General features: G+C 41.4%; 1 protein-coding gene across 1 annotated transcript in view; it reads left to right on the top strand.

Moving 5' to 3' along the window:
- Positions 1-16,742, top strand: part of hmgcra (3-hydroxy-3-methylglutaryl-CoA reductase a) — a 28,250-nt gene extending 11,508 nt beyond the window's left edge. The window contains exons 10-20 of the mRNA XM_008419301.3: positions 2,246-2,472; positions 2,550-2,716; positions 3,174-3,368; positions 3,442-3,600; positions 7,091-7,248; positions 7,376-7,481; positions 7,595-7,765; positions 12,918-13,058; positions 13,145-13,303; positions 15,239-15,393; positions 16,363-16,742. Of these exons, the coding sequence (XP_008417523.1) occupies positions 2,246-2,472; positions 2,550-2,716; positions 3,174-3,368; positions 3,442-3,600; positions 7,091-7,248; positions 7,376-7,481; positions 7,595-7,765; positions 12,918-13,058; positions 13,145-13,303; positions 15,239-15,393; positions 16,363-16,435 (1,711 nt within the window). The 3' untranslated portion in view covers positions 16,436-16,742. The remainder of the gene's footprint in view (positions 1-2,245; positions 2,473-2,549; positions 2,717-3,173; positions 3,369-3,441; positions 3,601-7,090; positions 7,249-7,375; positions 7,482-7,594; positions 7,766-12,917; positions 13,059-13,144; positions 13,304-15,238; positions 15,394-16,362) is intronic.
- The last annotated feature ends 626 nt before the right edge of the window (positions 16,743-17,368 follow it).

Here is a 17,368-nt window from a genome sequence, read left to right as displayed (position 1 = left end):
GGGGTGCGGTCGGGTACTGCGTACCCCTAAAAGATTTAGCGGGGGTACGCAGTACCTGCAAGAGAGGGGAGCGGCTGTCTACTGGATTCACTCTGCAGCTGTGAGTTCACCCACTAATCAGCCGTGACTGATTAGTTTTTCAAGAACAATCTAAAACACGACTTAATCAGTTAATAAATAGCTTGTTTCCTATTTCATATTATTTCTGAACTGTTCGTGCTTTGCTAGAGCAGCGGTGCAACATGTTGATCGCAGAAGGTTTTGAGTCGATCTCAGCATTAAGTGACAAACTGAACGCAGCCAGGAGGCTGAGAGCAGCACGTCCTCCTCTGACTGGATTAAAACGTTTGTAACTTTATTAAAGAACAACAGGGGGAAAAATCGACAAAACGTGTTCAAATTAATGAGCCAACAACAATAATAATCTCAGTGATTATTATTTCAACAAGGTGTTGCGCAATTCTGTGCGTTTCGGTTCCATTACCAAAAGAAACAGCAGAGCAGGAGTTTAAAATGAACTAATCAACCACCGCTGTGTTCATGAGAGGCTTATTAATGATTGCAAAATAAATATCAAGCCTGAAAATCTGATATCGTATCAGACTGAATGAATCTCTGGTCGGCTTGTGGAGCGCAGGAGGTTGCCATGGCAAAGGGTGTGCTTAATGACAGAGACGGAGAGTAACAATGTGCGAGTGGTTTAGAGTTGATCACCTGTTCAGGTTGTTTTACCTTTGCATTGGTGCATCACAGCCGCTGTAGTTTCTGAACGAATAAACTACAAACTTGGACTAATTACCTCGTTCTTTGTGAGTATACGTCATTTACAACAAACATCAAACACGGTAAATATGTTTCATTAAGAGTTTAACAAACAAATGGCTTCTACCACGATAATTATGTGAAATTAAATTAATTGTCTAATATAAAAAAAAATAGTTTGGTTCTGTCTGGCTCAGAGTCTGAGAGGCTTTTCCTTTATCAAACAATAGTTTTTTTCCCTCTTATTTAGTGGAAATATTAATGTTGATGAAATTTTCTCCAAAATAATAACATTTTTCAACCTTTATAGCTCCACTGTTGAAAATGAGGCTCTAATATTAACAAATGACATTGAAATAAAATCCAGTCCAACATCTGGTTTGAGGTGATTCTTCTGGAACCTGACTCTCATACTGATCTATCAGTATGAGAGTATATATATATATATATATATATATATATATATATATATATATATATATAGCTTCTTTGTGTGCTTTGGAGTCTCTGTGCTGATTTTTTTTTTTGTGAAGCAATAAAAGCTGGTTAGCTTTTGAATTGCTACAAAATAAAGCTGTATTTCCTTCAGCCCACTGGCTGCAATGTTGACACCTTGAGATGCCATGAGACCTAAATTCTGAACATCATGGCATGGAGAGTATCCTAGTTTTCCATGTCTGGCATATAACCGTTCATTTTAGCTTTTAAACTGGTTCTATTGATCCTGTGTCCAGATAGAGGGATAATCAGTAGCCCAGCATCATGACCTGTTTGTTCTGAAGATCCTGCAGCTTCCACTTCTCTTCCTAACATGGCGCCTCCTCACCCTGACTCTCATACTGATAGATCAGTATGAGAGTCAGGTTCCAGAAGAATCACCTCAAACCAGATGTTGGACTGGATTTTATTTCAATGTCATTTGTTAATATTAGAGCCTCATTTTCAACAGTGGAGCTATAAAGGTTGAAAAAGGTTATTATTTTGGAGAAAATTTCATCAACATTAATATTTCCACCATTTTCTTTACATCCTTGTCTCTCAGTGGGGTCAGGAGGGTTGCTGGTGCCTATCTCCATCTAACATTCCGGGCGAGAGGCGGGGTACACCCTGGACAGGTTGCCAGTCTGTCGCAGATATATATAGAATTTTTTCTTTTTTTTTTGTCATAGTGCCCCCAAGAATTTCAAACTACTTTCACCCCTGAATGTAATGAACATGTTTTGTTTAGCCCCACAGATCTATCTTAGCTTGTTCAAGGAGTCATAATAGTGAACCTTTAAATATATTGAATGTTTTGAGTTACTGTTGCAGAAAATCTCCAATTCACCAAATAATTAAGTTTGTTAAATAAATATTTTGACCATCGCTCAGTCTGTATCTTGAGAATTAAGTCATGTCCAAAGCAAAAAAAAAATGAATAGCAAGAAGATTACCAGATTGCAGTCAGTCATGAACCTGATTAACCTGTTTGTCTTGTTTACAGAATGATAACTATGGACATAGAGCAAGTGATCTGTCTGGCATTGGCTCTGCTGCTGGCTGTCAAGTACATCTTCTTTGAGCAAGTGGAGATGGAGTCTACACTGTCTCTTAGGAACCCCATCACCATGGTTGCTCCCAGCCAAAACCAGCAATACAAGATCTGCTGCATCAGGGAGCCTTCTGCACCCAGATCTGCAGCACCTGCAGCCCCCTGCAGGGAGGAGAGAGGTGTGTCTGCCCTCACTGTCAGTGCTACACAGATAAGCTTGTGTAGCACTGTGTCTTATTCCAACTTCTCTCCCTAGATGAAGTTATTCGGCCATTTCCGGCCCCCACCATGGCCTATCAGTCAAAGAGCTTGTTTGTCATTGGGGAAGAAGATGGGGAGATGAAGTATGACAACACTGAGCCCAGTCTGCTGCAGAATCCCAGAGGACTTGATGAATGTGTGTCTATCTTTAACAACCCTGAGGTAAAACAGAGAAGAAATCCTATAATGCCCTTAACAATTCACAGGTCATATGATTACATTTTTTAGAATTTAAATTTGACAATTTTTTTTTGTTTTGTACATATAAGGTTAGAATGAAGACCTTTAAGAATCTGGTGAATACCACTTTATTAGGATCACATCTGCATATTTAAAAGAGGGTGTACTTACTTTCTTATGATTCTTACCATTATATTTGTAGCCTCACCTACATTTTAGCATCATAGACACAATCAGAACTATCTAATTGATAAGGCTATAACCTGTAAATACATAGTTGATTGGTCAGAATCAAATATAAAATAAGTGTTTTGAAATAGGATGGAGATTTTACAGTTTAAATAGTAGGAATGGCCTATGGGTGGAGCAACAGCTGTTCAGACTCCAATAATAACCACCAGCTCCTATAACGTTGAAAAGTTTGATTGTGTTTCTGCAGCAAGGGCCATATCATCTAAGTGATGCTGAGGTGATGTTGCTGGTTACCTCCAAACATATCCCAGCATACAAACTGGAGACTTTGATGGAGAAACCAGAGAGAGGAGTGGCAATACGAAGACAGATGATCTCTGCCAAGCTTTCTTGTCCTTCTGCACTCTCCTCCCTTCCATACATCAACTACGACTACTCCAAGGTGACATTGAAAGCTATACAAGAAACCCTACAACCACATGAACCTGTGTCTTTAACAAAGATGCATTTTCTAGGTTATGGGTACCTGCTGTGAGAATGTGATTGGTTACATCCCAGTACCGGTTGGAGTTGCAGGACCTCTACATCTGGATGGAAAACAGTTCCAGGTTCCCATGGCAACTACTGAAGGTTGCTTAGTTGCAAGCACTAACCGAGGCTGTCGTGCAATTGCTGTAAGTGTCTGAGTTGTTGTTACTGACTGTTACAGGCACTAGCCCAATAACACATTTAGCTCCATGAAATTTCAGTTCAAGAAGCTGAAGTTTTTCTGATGAAATATTACACGCGCCAGGACTGGTGTCGGTGTAGCAGACATTGATTTTTTCTGTAAACAGGATAGAACAGGTTGAAGTAATGAGGCAGAAATAACTCTGTACTTCTCAAGTCCTCCTGGAATCTGTTCTGTTTATTAGACATTTTGTCAACATACTTATTTCTGTAATGAACAGTTTATTTTAATCCTTCCATATAAAATAACAACTTCTTCTACACTTCATTCTCATGGTAACTCCCATTCGCTACCCAGTATTTTACTGTATAAACAATATACAATGTATTTGTATTTTTTTCTTCTGTACATAAATATCCTCACAGAAAGACATATGGCAGGCACCTATTGTTCTACACCCAATAGAATGTCTCTTTATTCCATATTTTTCTTCCGTCACCGTTAATGCGGCTCGTACCGCTGCGAGAAACCCCACAAAAATGGTATCAAAACATGCGGCTCAATCCCGGGAAGGGAGCTACTATTTTTATTGGGGATCGGAGTTATGATGGCGACATAAAAAGCAAAAAATGAGCGAAATTTCCAACTGCCGAAACGCAAAGTGTAACTGACACCAACTGCCGCTGTTATAGAGAGAGAAACAGGGTAGAATTTTGACCCCAAAATAATTTTGAAATCGCTCTCATGGCCGCAAAACTTATGCTATTGGTATGAAAGTTGGTCATGAAATCGCACCGAATGCCTGCTCCGGTAAAATGTTTTCGAAATTTCTCTAGGGCTTACGGTTTTCTGTCAAGGTGCTACAGAGCAAAGTGATGGGACATGACTAACTGACGCTCCTCCACAGTGTTTTACATAGATTTCTGAAAAATTTCTGAGCTCAGCGCACACCATATTTCAAGACAACCCAAATTGGGCATATTCAGGCTTTAGCGGGAACACCAACATGCAGAAGCCCTATCTGACTGCTCATCCTCCCTAACCCCCCCACCACCCTGGGCCGCAACAAAATTTCCAAGTCTTGACTGGTCAGCGGTAATAAAAAGGTTGGGGACCACTGAACTACATGATTTATGTTAAAAATATAGTCAGCAATGATTGCCGTCCACTGTGTTGGACACATGGTTAATCAAAATGTCCTACTTATGTGGAATAAAATTTTCCAAACTAAGTTAATAATGTTACTTAGATACTCCTGCATATCAGCATTTTTTTTTTACTTCTAGGATTCTCCTAGAATAGAAGGATTGAGAGGATATTCCAGGAGTGGTCATTGAGTATGTACTCCGATGACATTCACTTGTAGTTACAACAATTTACCACTGAATTAATCTCAATGGAGGGGAGCAGTAGAGAGCATTCTCAGGACTGATAGGCAATTCCACCATAGAAACCACTGCATTTAGGAAACAATGACTTTTAAATAGCTGTCCGCTGTAGTGGCTGCTATGCACTAAAGGGTTAAGAAATTTTGTTAATGTGTTTCTTCCTACTGAGCAGGAAAAATAAATAAAAAGTGTTAAATGTCTTTTGTTTTAAGTATTTACTCACTGGAGGGTTGTTTTCCTTGCTCCTCTGTCTTCCCATTGATGCAACACTATAAGAACCCAGCCAAAAGATCAATGCCGTTTTTTCTGCCGTTTTATTTTCTTATCTTTACTCATTAATGGATATGATTTCAAATGTAACTGAGTAACTTTATTCAAAACAAATTCAAGGAAAAGTAAAAGTTCAGCTTTTGTAAACAACTTAAAGGACAAATTAGACAAATTGTAATTACACTAATAAATGTAAATGTAACTTATTACTTTACACCCCGTATGGCAGAACCAAAATACATATTTTTTTCCACATTGTGAAATGCGTTCTACTTTCTGCATTATTCATACAGGTAACCTATAATACAGTAACATTTTTATTATTTTATTTGTTTTGGTTTGCACAATGTGTGAGGATTTGTTTTTTCTGTGTTTATTTAGGTTTCTGTGTTCAGCTGTGTCTCCATGTTGTCCCGCCTACCCCTTGATTCTCTCCAGCTGTCTTTTGTTTCCCCTTAATTACTGCCCGGTGTATTTAACTCCACCTGGGTCTGTGTTTACCTGTCGGGTTTTTGTCGTTCGTCTATCAGGTCTGAAGTCGTATTTATTAGTGATGGGCAAATGAAGCCTCGTGAAGCAATGAACCTTTCCAGGCCTTTGCTTTGCAAAAAGGGTCATTACTCGATGCTTCATTCAGGACTCACTAGTGACATCTGCTGGTGAAACTAACAGCCTTGTCACTCAGTTGGATCATACTTCCAAAAATTAGTAAATGCAATATTGTCACAAAGTTTTCATCAAACTCATATTTAGTAACAGGAGAATCAATGAAACCATATTTAATTGTCATATGTTTTAATTATTAAAATGATTTGTAGCCAATCTAATCCTGGTATATGTTGAACACACTGGTTGTGTTGGGTTTTCTTTTATGTCAGATTTGACAATAAAGAAATTTGATGTTTTAGTGTGTTGGGAGTGCAGTGCATGTTGGGGCGTTCACGTTTTCTTGGATTTCTAATTGGCTCTCATCCCTTATATTTGGCTAGATGTTAAATTTTAATTCTGCAACACCATTAAATATGTTCCTGCTGTGCAAGACTGATATATCTTTGCTAATCAAACTACAAATAATAGTGGAACTTTGCAGAAGGTGAGAAATCATGAGGTGGAGGGTTAATTATTGTCTAAGAAGAATTTTATTGTGAGCATCATCTCAAAGTATTCCCAGATGTCAGAGATTTTCCTCTTACTGGCTCCATTTCAGACAATCAATCAAGTTTACTTCTGTAGCACATTTCAGCAACAATGCAGTTCATAAAATCACAAAAATATAAAGTCATAAAAAAACATAATCTACAATTGAGAAAACCAGTAACAAACATTACATTTGATGAGTGCCATCATCAATACACATCAAATATGTTGGTCAATGTTCATTTTATTTTGGTCACTGAAGACAAATATTCTCCTCTGATGCGAGACCAAAAGGACAACAACCCATGATGCAGAGCGGCTCATCGCGCTTTTAATTTGAAAACCGACACGCAAAATGAAGCAGTCACGTGACCCATGCAATGCGAGGCCTAGTTTGTTGCCAGTCACGTGGTTTTCAGCAAGTCAACACAAGCCTTGAAGCAGGGGTTCATCGGACACGCCCCCTTTTTTACTCGGTACAAGCCTCGAAGCCTGGATTCAGATAGCCCATCACTAGTATTTATTGCCAGTTGACTCACTTGCTACCAGAGTGAGAATCTTTGCTGTTTCTCGCCTGTGCTGCCTGGAAAATTTTACCAGTTGCTACCAGTTCACCTTTGTTTTTAGTTTTGTTTTTTAAACATTTAGACATTTATAATTCCGAGTATATGTTTAATTCTTTTTGTCTCCTTGCTTTAGGTGTCTGGAGGAGCCAGCAGTTGTATCCTGGCTGATGGCATGACTCGTGGTCCTGTGGTCAGACTCCCATCTGCCTGCAAGGCTGCTGAGGTCAAGGCCTGGCTGGAGAGTCCAGATGGCTTTCAGGACATCACAGAGGTTTTTGACAACAGCAGCAGGTAAACCGCTTGGTGTAGCTGTACAGACTCACGACATAAACTGTGTTTAAGACCAATACCAATACCAGTAATCATTTCTTCTTGTCTTCTGCAAATAATTTATGATTTTTGCACTTATTATTGGCAGATTCGCTCGGCTACAAAAGTTGCTGGTTGGTCTGGCTGGGAGAAATCTTTACATACGCTTCCAGTGCAGGACAGGAGATGCTATGGGAATGAATATGATCTCTAAGGTAACCATGAGAAAATAGTCTTCAACATATCAACTGTACTTATCATTTTATATAAATGCAGTGTTTGACACTATAAGCAACCTTTGTTTTAAAGAAAACTTGATTGTCTGCAGGGCACAGAAAAGGCTCTGAGCAGGCTGCAGCAGCACTTCCCTGAGCTGCAGGTAGTGGCAGTCAGTGGGAACTACTGTACAGACAAGAAACCTGCTGCTATCAACTGGATTGAAGGCAGGGGCAAGTCTACCGTCTGTGAAGCTACAATCTCTGCAGAGGTGGTCCAAGAGGTAAGAGGAGTCAGGCCTACAAATGCTGCTAACTCTTTATACCAAACTGCTATGAAGGTTCTACTTTGCTTTCCCATTTTATTATGCTTTCTTCACATCATGTGCATACAGTTCAGGTAATTATTTTCATTGTTTTAGCATGGTTTTATATTATTCTACATATACTTAGAGGGTTATTTTTTCCTTTCCCTACTTATCCCACCACAGGGGCATGTCAGACCAAATGTATATAAAATTTTGGATGGACAATGAACTTTAGGTAAATCTTTGTGATAAAAAAGCAAAAATATTTTATCTTCTTTTACCTAAGTTTTATAACTTGATTATTCTACATTTATTTTCAAAGATCTAGTCTTTAAAGTTGTTGTATGCCAACAAAAATAAAATAAGTCCTCCCCATCCATCTCCATCCCTTCCCTCACTTCAGGGTCATGTTTAGGGGCACCCTTAAATAAATTTCAGTAAATTCCTATCATTTGTTCAGATTATTTATATAGAGTCGAATTTAGTCCAGCTATAAGTAAGTAGGTAAAATTTTATTTGTATAGGACCTTTCACTGATAAAATTACAAAGTGTGCCACTGAAGATGGCAGCACGTTGGAGTAGTTCTGTGCTTTCATTGAGATTTTGGCATTTTTAGGCCCAAGCAGCGAAGCCCTGCGAAGGCCTATTGTAATCGTACTGTTTCTTCTTATTGTGCTTCTGTCAAATGAATTGGCTTTTTGGGGGTTTTATCAATTCGAAAACTCACCAAACTTGGCAGACGCCTCAAGTCTGTGTGAAAATTACGTATTGGTCCTCGCAAAAATCACACAAGAAACGGCTCAACAGCGCCACCTGTTGTCATAGTGCAAGTCAAACAGGAAGTCAACCATTTTGGATTTAAGTTCCGATTTTGATCCCATTTTGGCCGTTTACAGCCTTCGCATTTGATCAAACTCCTCCTAGGGATTTCGATTGATTGGCTTCAAACTTGGTCTGTTTGTTCATAAGGCATGGCCAATTAAAAGTTATCAAAACTGAGTTTTCGTGCATGCTGAAGGGGTATTATCAGGGGTCAAAGTTCACTTACTCGCCATGAAACACGAAACTGTTATCTCCTACACAAAAATTCATGCTTGCACCAAACTTTCAGTAATTGATCATCGGGTGATCAATTACCCGATCACCCATCATCGTGATCATCGGGTAATTGATCACCCAATGTTCAATTACCCGATTGATCAATCGGGTAATTGATCATCGGGTGATCAATTACCCGATCACCCATCATTGTGATCATCGGGTAATTGATCACCCAATGTTCAATTACCCGATTGATCATCGGGTAATTGATGTTCCATTGGTCAAATGGCATTTGACCAATGGCATTTGACCAATGCCTAATGGTCAAATTATGACATCACTTAGGCCACGCCCCCTCAGAACAGGAAGTGCCTTGTTTTACTGTGACTGGTCGCTGTCTGACCCCTTTGACTTAATCAACATGAAACTGTGTGCAGAGACAGAAGACATGTTGATTCCAACCCTGACTGGTATCAATGAAGTGGGTGGGCATGGCGAAGTGACCTGTAACGCTGTTGCGATACGTTGGCTCTAAATTCCACAGGTTTGAGCTGAGCTGCACCAAACTCACTAGGATGGATCTTTATCCACCCTCTGACGGGAATCCATAAGAAACTTTGATGGGCGTGGCCTAATTTCTCTAGCGCCCCCTAGAATATTTTCAATGATCAGCCCCAAGCCATGCTTTAACCTAGAATTATGAAACTTGCTACACATGTGTATCTTGTCAGGACATACAAAAAAGTTTCTTGAAGCCATGGTCCAAACCCAACAGGAAGTCCGCCATTTTGGATCAAAGCCGTCAAACGTTTCTCTTTTTTATAGACGTCGTATCTGATTGAACCCGTCCTACAGTTTTTCAGATACAGACTGCAGAATCACTCGCCACACTCTTGAGGCATTGAAGGTCAAAAGTTATCAAAAGATTTCTCGTACATCAAAGCATGTGGGCGTGGCTAAGTGTCAAACTTTGGCTATGTGCCATGAAACATCAAGGTTCAATAACTTCCACATGCAAGGTCACAGCTGCATCAGACTTCCTATGTCTTACAATAGACCAGTCTAGTCTTGATCACATTGTCATGTTCAATTGATGACATCACCTTAGCCCCACCCACTTCTGACAGTTAGTCACCTGTTTTTTCTACTGTATGTTTTACTTTTACTCTGATTCATATTGGCTTAATCCTGTGCCATCTGACATAACTTCATGGCGTAGGAGCCGCTTACAGCTTTATTTTTTTTTATTTTCAAACATAAATTGCTGCTTTTTTGGATGAAAAAAGATTTTTTGGACAGCTGTTTCTTTTTTTGGTTTGACTGATTTTTGGCAATATTTTTTGTATTTTTGCCATTTTCTTATGATGCATAGCTGTAGCAACAGAGTGGTTTACAACAGGAAACAGATGATCAACATCTGAAAAGCTGACATACCACAGTTGTAGCCAGAAATCCCAGAGAAGTTTAAATGGAGGCATCGTAGATGCAGAGCAGCAACAAGGAGAAAGGGAAGGAGGAAGATCAAACCATCTGTACCATCCATGGGCAACATGAGATCGATGGATAACAAAACGGAAGAACTTCAAGCCCTGACAAGAACTCAGCAAGAGTATAAGGAATGCAGCATAATGTGCTTTATGGAAACATGACTGTTGGCTTCATCGGATCGTGATCTGCAGCTCTCACTGGAGCGGTTCGCAGCCGAGTGTGAAGCGGCCGGGATGAGGCTCAGTGCCTCCAAATCTGAAGCCATGGTCTTCAGATTTGCCCTTTCAGATTTGACCATGAGCCCTTTTCCGGCTCATGGTCTTGAGCCGGAAAAGGGTAGAGTGCCTTCTCTGGGTCAGGGGGTTCGTCCTGCCTCAAGTGGAGGAGTTTAAGTATCTTGTTCACGAATGAGGGAAGAAGGGAGCGGGAGATCGACAGGCGGATTGGGGCAGCGTCTGCCGTGAAGCGGGCGCTGTACCGGTCCGTCGTGGTGAAGAGAGAGCTGAGCCAAAAAGCGAAGCTCTCGATTTACCGGTCGATCTACGTTCCCACCCTCATCTATGGTCATGTGTTTTGGGTCATGACCGAAAGAACGAGATCACGGATACAAGCGGCCGAAATGGGTTTCCTCCACAGGGTGGCTGGGCTCTCCCTTAGAGAGAGAAGCTCGGTCATCCGGGAGGGACTCAGAGTAGAGCCGCTGCTCCTCCACGTCGAAAGGAGCCAGTTGAGGTGGCTCGGGCATCTGGTCAGGATGCCTCCTGGACGCCTCCCTGGTGAGGTGTTCCGGGCACGTCCCACCGGGAGGAGGCCTCGGGAAGACCCAGGATACGCTGGAGGGATTATGTCTCTCGGCTGGCCTGGGAACGCCTTGGGATTCCTCCGGAGGAGCTGGAAGAAGTGGCTGGGGAGAGGGAAGTCTGGGCCTCCCTTCTGAAGCTGCTGCCCCCGTGACGATCGATCGATCGATCGATCGATCGATCGATCGATCGATCGATGGATGGATGGATGGATGGATGGATGGATGGATGGATGGATGGATGGATGGATGGATGGATGGATGGATGGATGGATGGATGGATGGAGATAAAGAACAGCAGGAAAAAGGGCGGTGGATTAGCAGTGTTTGTGAACAACAGATGGTGTTATCCAGGACATGCTACTGTGAAGTGTCGTCTCTGCAGTCTTAGACATTGAACTCTTGGAAGTAAGTTTCTGACCATATTTTTTTACCAAGAGAGTTCACCAGTGTTATTTTGGCAGGTGTTTAAATTCCACCCTGAGCTGTTGCCAATAACGCATGTGCAATATCTGGTGATTTTAATCATGCCTCACTCTCTTCTATGCTGCCGATGTTTCACCATTTTGTCAGCTGCTCCACCCAGGAAAACAAGATTTCGGATTTGCTTTACACTGATGTCAAGGATGCATATGTCCCCAAACCAAAACCTCCTCTGGGGGAAATCAAACCATAATCGTGTTTTTCTCTGTTAATACAAACCCCTAGTGAAGAGGCTGCCTGTTAGGAAAATGACTGTTTGGAAATGGTCACTGGAAGCAGAAGAGGTCCTCCAGGCTTGTTTGAAGCAACTGATTGGACTACTCTCTGCCAGCTACATGGAGATGACATCAGTGCCATGACTGAGTGTGTGACTGACTATATTAAACTTCTGTGTGAACGGCACCATCCCCACCAGAACAGTGAGATGCTTCCCAAATAACAAACCCTAGATCACCAGTGACCTAAAGAAACTTTTAAACAAGTAAAAAAAAGAGCCTTTAGGGAACAAGACAAGGAGTTGAAAAGTATAAGAAAGAGCTCAAAGTCAAGATTAGAGACAACAAGGAGAAGTACAGGAAGAGGCTGGAGAATAAACTGCAGAAGAACAATATCAGATGTGTGGTCAGGGATGAAGACGGTTAAATTAAATTATCAATTAAAAGGAGGATCAGACGGATGGAAGTAGGGACAGAGCAAATGAACTCTGTTCAACAGGTTCAGCTCAAGAACAAGCTCATCATTCTCCTCTCCTGACCCCAGGCAGACATCCCACCCTGTGTAGGATTAGCATCTCTTTAAACTGTTGTGGAAGACATCCTCCTGGTCCCAATACCAAAGAAAACTCATCCATCAGTCATCAACAACTGCAGGCCTGTTGCCCTGATGACATCCCACAACATGCAGGTCCTAGAAAGAATCCTGTTGGCCCAACTGAGTAAGAAGACAAGCTCATATGAAGACCCTCTGCAGTTTGCTTATCAAAATATAGTTGGAGTTGATGATGCTATCATACACCTGCGTCAACAAACTGTCTTCTGGACAAAGCAGGCAGCGCTGTTAGCAGTTCCTCTGGGGGGAACCTCAGATGTATAATACAATACACAAATTTAGTTGACCATGTTATGATAAAACATATCTAAGAAAGCTCAGCAGATTGCCATTAATTTTGGATTAATTCCTCATCCAGGGGAAGCATATGGTGCCAGTATGGAGAAACATCTCTCTATTAACAGTGTTCAGTATGAGTGATCTCCAGCACACAGAAACACTATGGAGGTTGTCTCACAATTGATTTCCCTGTTTTTTCCATTCTTCAGGTTTTGAAGACTACAACTGAAGCACTGATAGAAGTTAACATCAGTAAGAACCTGGTTGGCTCAGCCATGGCAGGTAGCATTGGTGGCTTTAATGCACACGCTGCCAACTTGGTGGCTGCTATCTACATAGCCTGTGGGCAGGTAAGGAGGTTCTTTTTAATCATTGTTTATTCATTTATTTTATTACACTTCAGCATTAAACATGTCTCTCAATGTGTGTTTACCAGGATCCGGCCCAGTCAGTAAGCAGCAGTAACTGCATTACTCTCATGGAGCCATCGGGACCAACAGGGAAGGACCTGTACATCAGCTGCACTATGCCCTCTATAGAGGTGGGCACTGTGGGAGGAGGCACCAACCTGCCCCCTCAACAAGCCTGCCTCAAGGTACACAAAGCACACTTGTAAACCTGTTTCACTAACTCATAGTAAAGCTGAGTTGGCAAACAACATGCCTGAATATTATTGTTCCCTCTGTAGAGTTTAACCAAGTACAGCTGGTTTTGTTAGGCCTGACGGTTGCACTCTACTTCAACAAACCTGAGTCAAATAATGAGGTCATTAGCAGGACTCAAGAGAACCTGACTCCACTGAGGAGGTGATTCAGCTACTGAATCCAGGTGTGTTGGACCAGGGAGACATCTAAGAGTTGCAGGACACTGGCCTCGAGGACCAGGATTGCCCACCCCTGGTATAAACTGTTCTTCAGTATGTTTGGCCTTATATCTGCAGCCAGATGGCAGCAGTTGGAATAAATTGTGTCCAGGGTGTAAGGAGTCTTTTAAAATGTTCCTGGCTTTCCTGAGGCAGTGGGACCTGTGGAGTACTTCAAGAGAAGGCAGAGAGCAGCCGATGGTCTTCTGGACAGATTTAATGATTCTCTGGAGAGTCTACCTTTGTGCAGCTGGAGAACCACACACAGACAACGGCAGATGATGCTCTTAATAGAGCATCAATAGAAGGACACCAGCAGTTTTTAGAGAAATATTGTTTCTCTCTGCTGGGCCTTCTTTGCCATTTCTGCTGTGTTTACATCCGAGGCCAGGTTATCCATGATATGAACTCCCAGGTAATGGAAGTTTGACACACTCTCCACCAGCTCTCTGCAGTTGTATAGTGGTTGAATGACTCCTTCTTCTCCTAAAAATCCACTATGATCTCCTTGGTTTTGACTGTATAAAGGATTAAGTTGTTGTCTGTCCACCACGCTGAGTCACTCCGCCTCGTTCCCGTAGGCAGGCTTATCCCCCCCTGAGATGAGGCCCACTACAGTTGCGTGGTCTGCAAATACAATCGTGTGCACATACAGCGTGAAGAGCAGAGGGCTCAGCACACAGCCCTGAGGGCCAGTGCTGATGCTGATAACTGAAGATGTATGGGGGCCCACTGTGACTCTTTGTTTGTGATCTGTCATGAAGTCCTTAATCCAGCAACAGGTGGAAGAGGGGATTCCCTGGTCTGGTCGCACTAATATGTCATGGAGGATGGTATTGAAAGCCAAGTTAAAATTATTGAAGAGGATTTGTGCGTAATGCTCCAGGTGGGACAAGACAGCATGCAGGACAGTGGCAACAGCATCTTCAGTTGACCTGTTGGCTCTATAAGCAAACTGGTGCATATCAAAGGTGTGAGGAATGAACGCCAAGATGTGACTCTTAACCAGCCTTTCAAAACATTTCATCACCAATGGGGTCACTAGTCAGTAGTCGTTCAGGCAGGTGATGTGACTGTTTTTTAGGAATGGGAACAATGGTGGAGGATTTCAGGCAGGATGGGACTCTGGCCTGAGACGGGGACGGATGTAAGATCTTTAGTAAATACCCTATCCAGCTGTTCTGCACAGTACACACATCCAGGAACACAATCAGATCCTGCTGCCTTTCTGGGATCGACAGTGTAGCGAGCGTCTCTCTTCATATTCCTCCACCTTGAGGATAAAGTTGCTTAACTGCTCTAGTGCATTCAGAGCAGCTGTCACTGGAGGCTTCGGCCCGAAATGAGCGAAGAAGTGGTTCAACATCTCCACTAGTGAGATGTCACCTTCAGTTGCTCCATTGCAGCTGAAGCTGTAGTTGGTGATGTGCTGGATTCCCACCCAAACCTGCCTGCTGTTATTGCCTAGGTGCTCCTTCATCCTCCTCTTGTAATCTCTTTTAGCCTTTCTGATTCTTCTCTTTAGGTCGTTCCATGCAAACTGAATTGAATTGAGTTTATGTAAAGTTTAGGGTTAAGTATATACTGGTAATGGTTCAGTCGGGGTTAGGCGATAGAAATGAATGGAAGTCAGATAAAGATGCATAACGTGTGCGTGTATTTGTTCAGATGCTGGGAGTCCAGGGTGCCAGTCAGCAGTACCCAGGGGAGAATGCCTGCCAGTTGGCCAGGATTGTATGTGCCACAGTGCTGGCTGGAGAACTCTCACTGCTGAGTGCTCTGGCTGCTGGGCACCTTGTCAAGAGTCACATGACTCATAACAGGTAAGAGCAAAACATGCCAGCTAAAAGATTTAAATCCCCCACTTGTTCAAATCCTCCTTGAGTTGTGTATTGATTTCCTATGTAGTCTGGTCCGTTCTCCTGTGTTCCTGTGATTGTATGTGCTAGCACAAGCATTAGCAACATACCACTGTAGCTTCCCTATCCTGAAAAAGCTAATTTAATTTGTTTTGTGATGTAAAACAAATACACTTATTTTGTGGAGACTTGTAGTACAGTTAAATTTCAAAATATATTTGTACTTCTGTGCTTACAGCTGATTCCTCATTCTTTACAAGAAGCAGTTGAGTTTCTGCATGGATTATGACATGCATGCATGGTTCAAAAACGATTACAGCTGTACTGTAAGAACTGTGGTTCTCAATTATTTTCTGTTATACCTTCCTAAGGAACATTTTTTTCAATGGCACAATCACTTCATTATTAAAACTAATTAGTAAAATGAATGGAACAGCTTGCATTTCAAAGGGGGGGTATCACGTAAAATTAACTTTTTTTGAGTTTATATCGGGTTATAGTGATATTGCCTCATCAAAAACACACCTGGAGTGTTGATTTGATTCTTTAAAGGATTTCTCAAACATCATTATGATTGAGAGATGAGACCAAACAAAATGGAACAATATAGGCAATATATTGGTTGTTACTACAGAATTTTTGGACTTGAGAAATCTCATTTTGTTTTTTTACTATCAATACAAGTATTCTAAGAGAAAATGCTTACATTTGGAAGTATATTTACAATCACATCTGACTGCACCCATGAAAACCCATTTTAAGGGGTACAAAGCCTCTGTGTATATTTACATTATACATAGCTACAAGAGGGAATAACCTTGCTTTATTCTGCAAGGTTATACAGAAGGGAGGTGTTGAAGTTAGGCTCTTATAGTTGCATGCTTTTGAACAGAACAGGACAGAATACCGAGTGTGATTATGTTTTGTTTGCAGATCTAAGGTGGACTTACATGGGACTCAGGGAACATGCAGCAGGAGAGGCTCAATGCAGACTGAAAGAAGTTAGGTCTTGTTCAAGAAACTGGATGGAAGCCATAAAGATTAAGCCAGTTTGAACGGATTCTTCATTTATCAATGAAGACCTCACCTGTCTTCCACAGCTCTTGATACAAGATCATATTTTGATCAAGTATTCAGTGCTTAAAATATCTTAAGCAACTCAGTTTTTCTTACTGCATGTACTTGTAGTTGATAATTTTGTCATCAAGCACTTTTGCCAAACTAATCACAAACTGAGATGTACAAAGGTAAGACTTGAGCTCAATAAATGTTTCTTGCTGGGTAGTCATACTCCCCAGCAAAGTTGCTTTTTACATTGTTTCCTTTTTCCATCAGTCTTTGATACTAAAATGCTCTGTGTCATAACTGGGTGAACCCACTAAGAACTACAACAGCCCAGATGATCCAGTACTGGCTGAGGATATACATTTATTTATGCATGTCATTCATTTTGGCATGTATCCAAGGACAAAGAAGTGGAATAACTCTAGCAGTACTAAATGACAAAAATGGCTCAAAACTGCATTTTTCAAAGGACAAGAGAAGGGGGAAAGTGGAACAAACAAAATCTCATTTGCAATGCCTTTTTTATCTCTGCTATACAAATGCAGAACTGGTCTGCAAGAGGAGATGTAGGGTACTGAACTAGCAACCAGTTTTACTCAGGTTCTGCCTGGTAGTTCCCCATACATTGACTAAGTCAACAAACCAGTACTCAAAGTTGGTTCAGTCCTACACTATGGACTGAACAATGGTGGGGGGGGCTAAAAATAATTTAGAGAAATGGCAGATTTACTTCGTTTTTTTGTTTCTATTGCCTTTTTATACTGACATTGTTTAAATACAAGGGTTTTATGATTTCTTTGGAGTGACCATTCTGAACTTAAAGATTTGAGACCAAAGAAACGATTTTGAAGAAAGCCTACACAAGAAACTGAGT

This window comes from Poecilia reticulata, chromosome 9 (genome assembly GCF_904066995.2).
Source record: "Poecilia reticulata chromosome 9, P_reticulata-male-v2, whole genome shotgun sequence".
Taxonomy (NCBI): Eukaryota; Metazoa; Chordata; class Actinopteri; order Cyprinodontiformes; family Poeciliidae; genus Poecilia; species Poecilia reticulata.
Note: the sequence above shows the minus strand (reverse complement) of the source record. Positions and strands in the feature narration are given on the sequence as shown.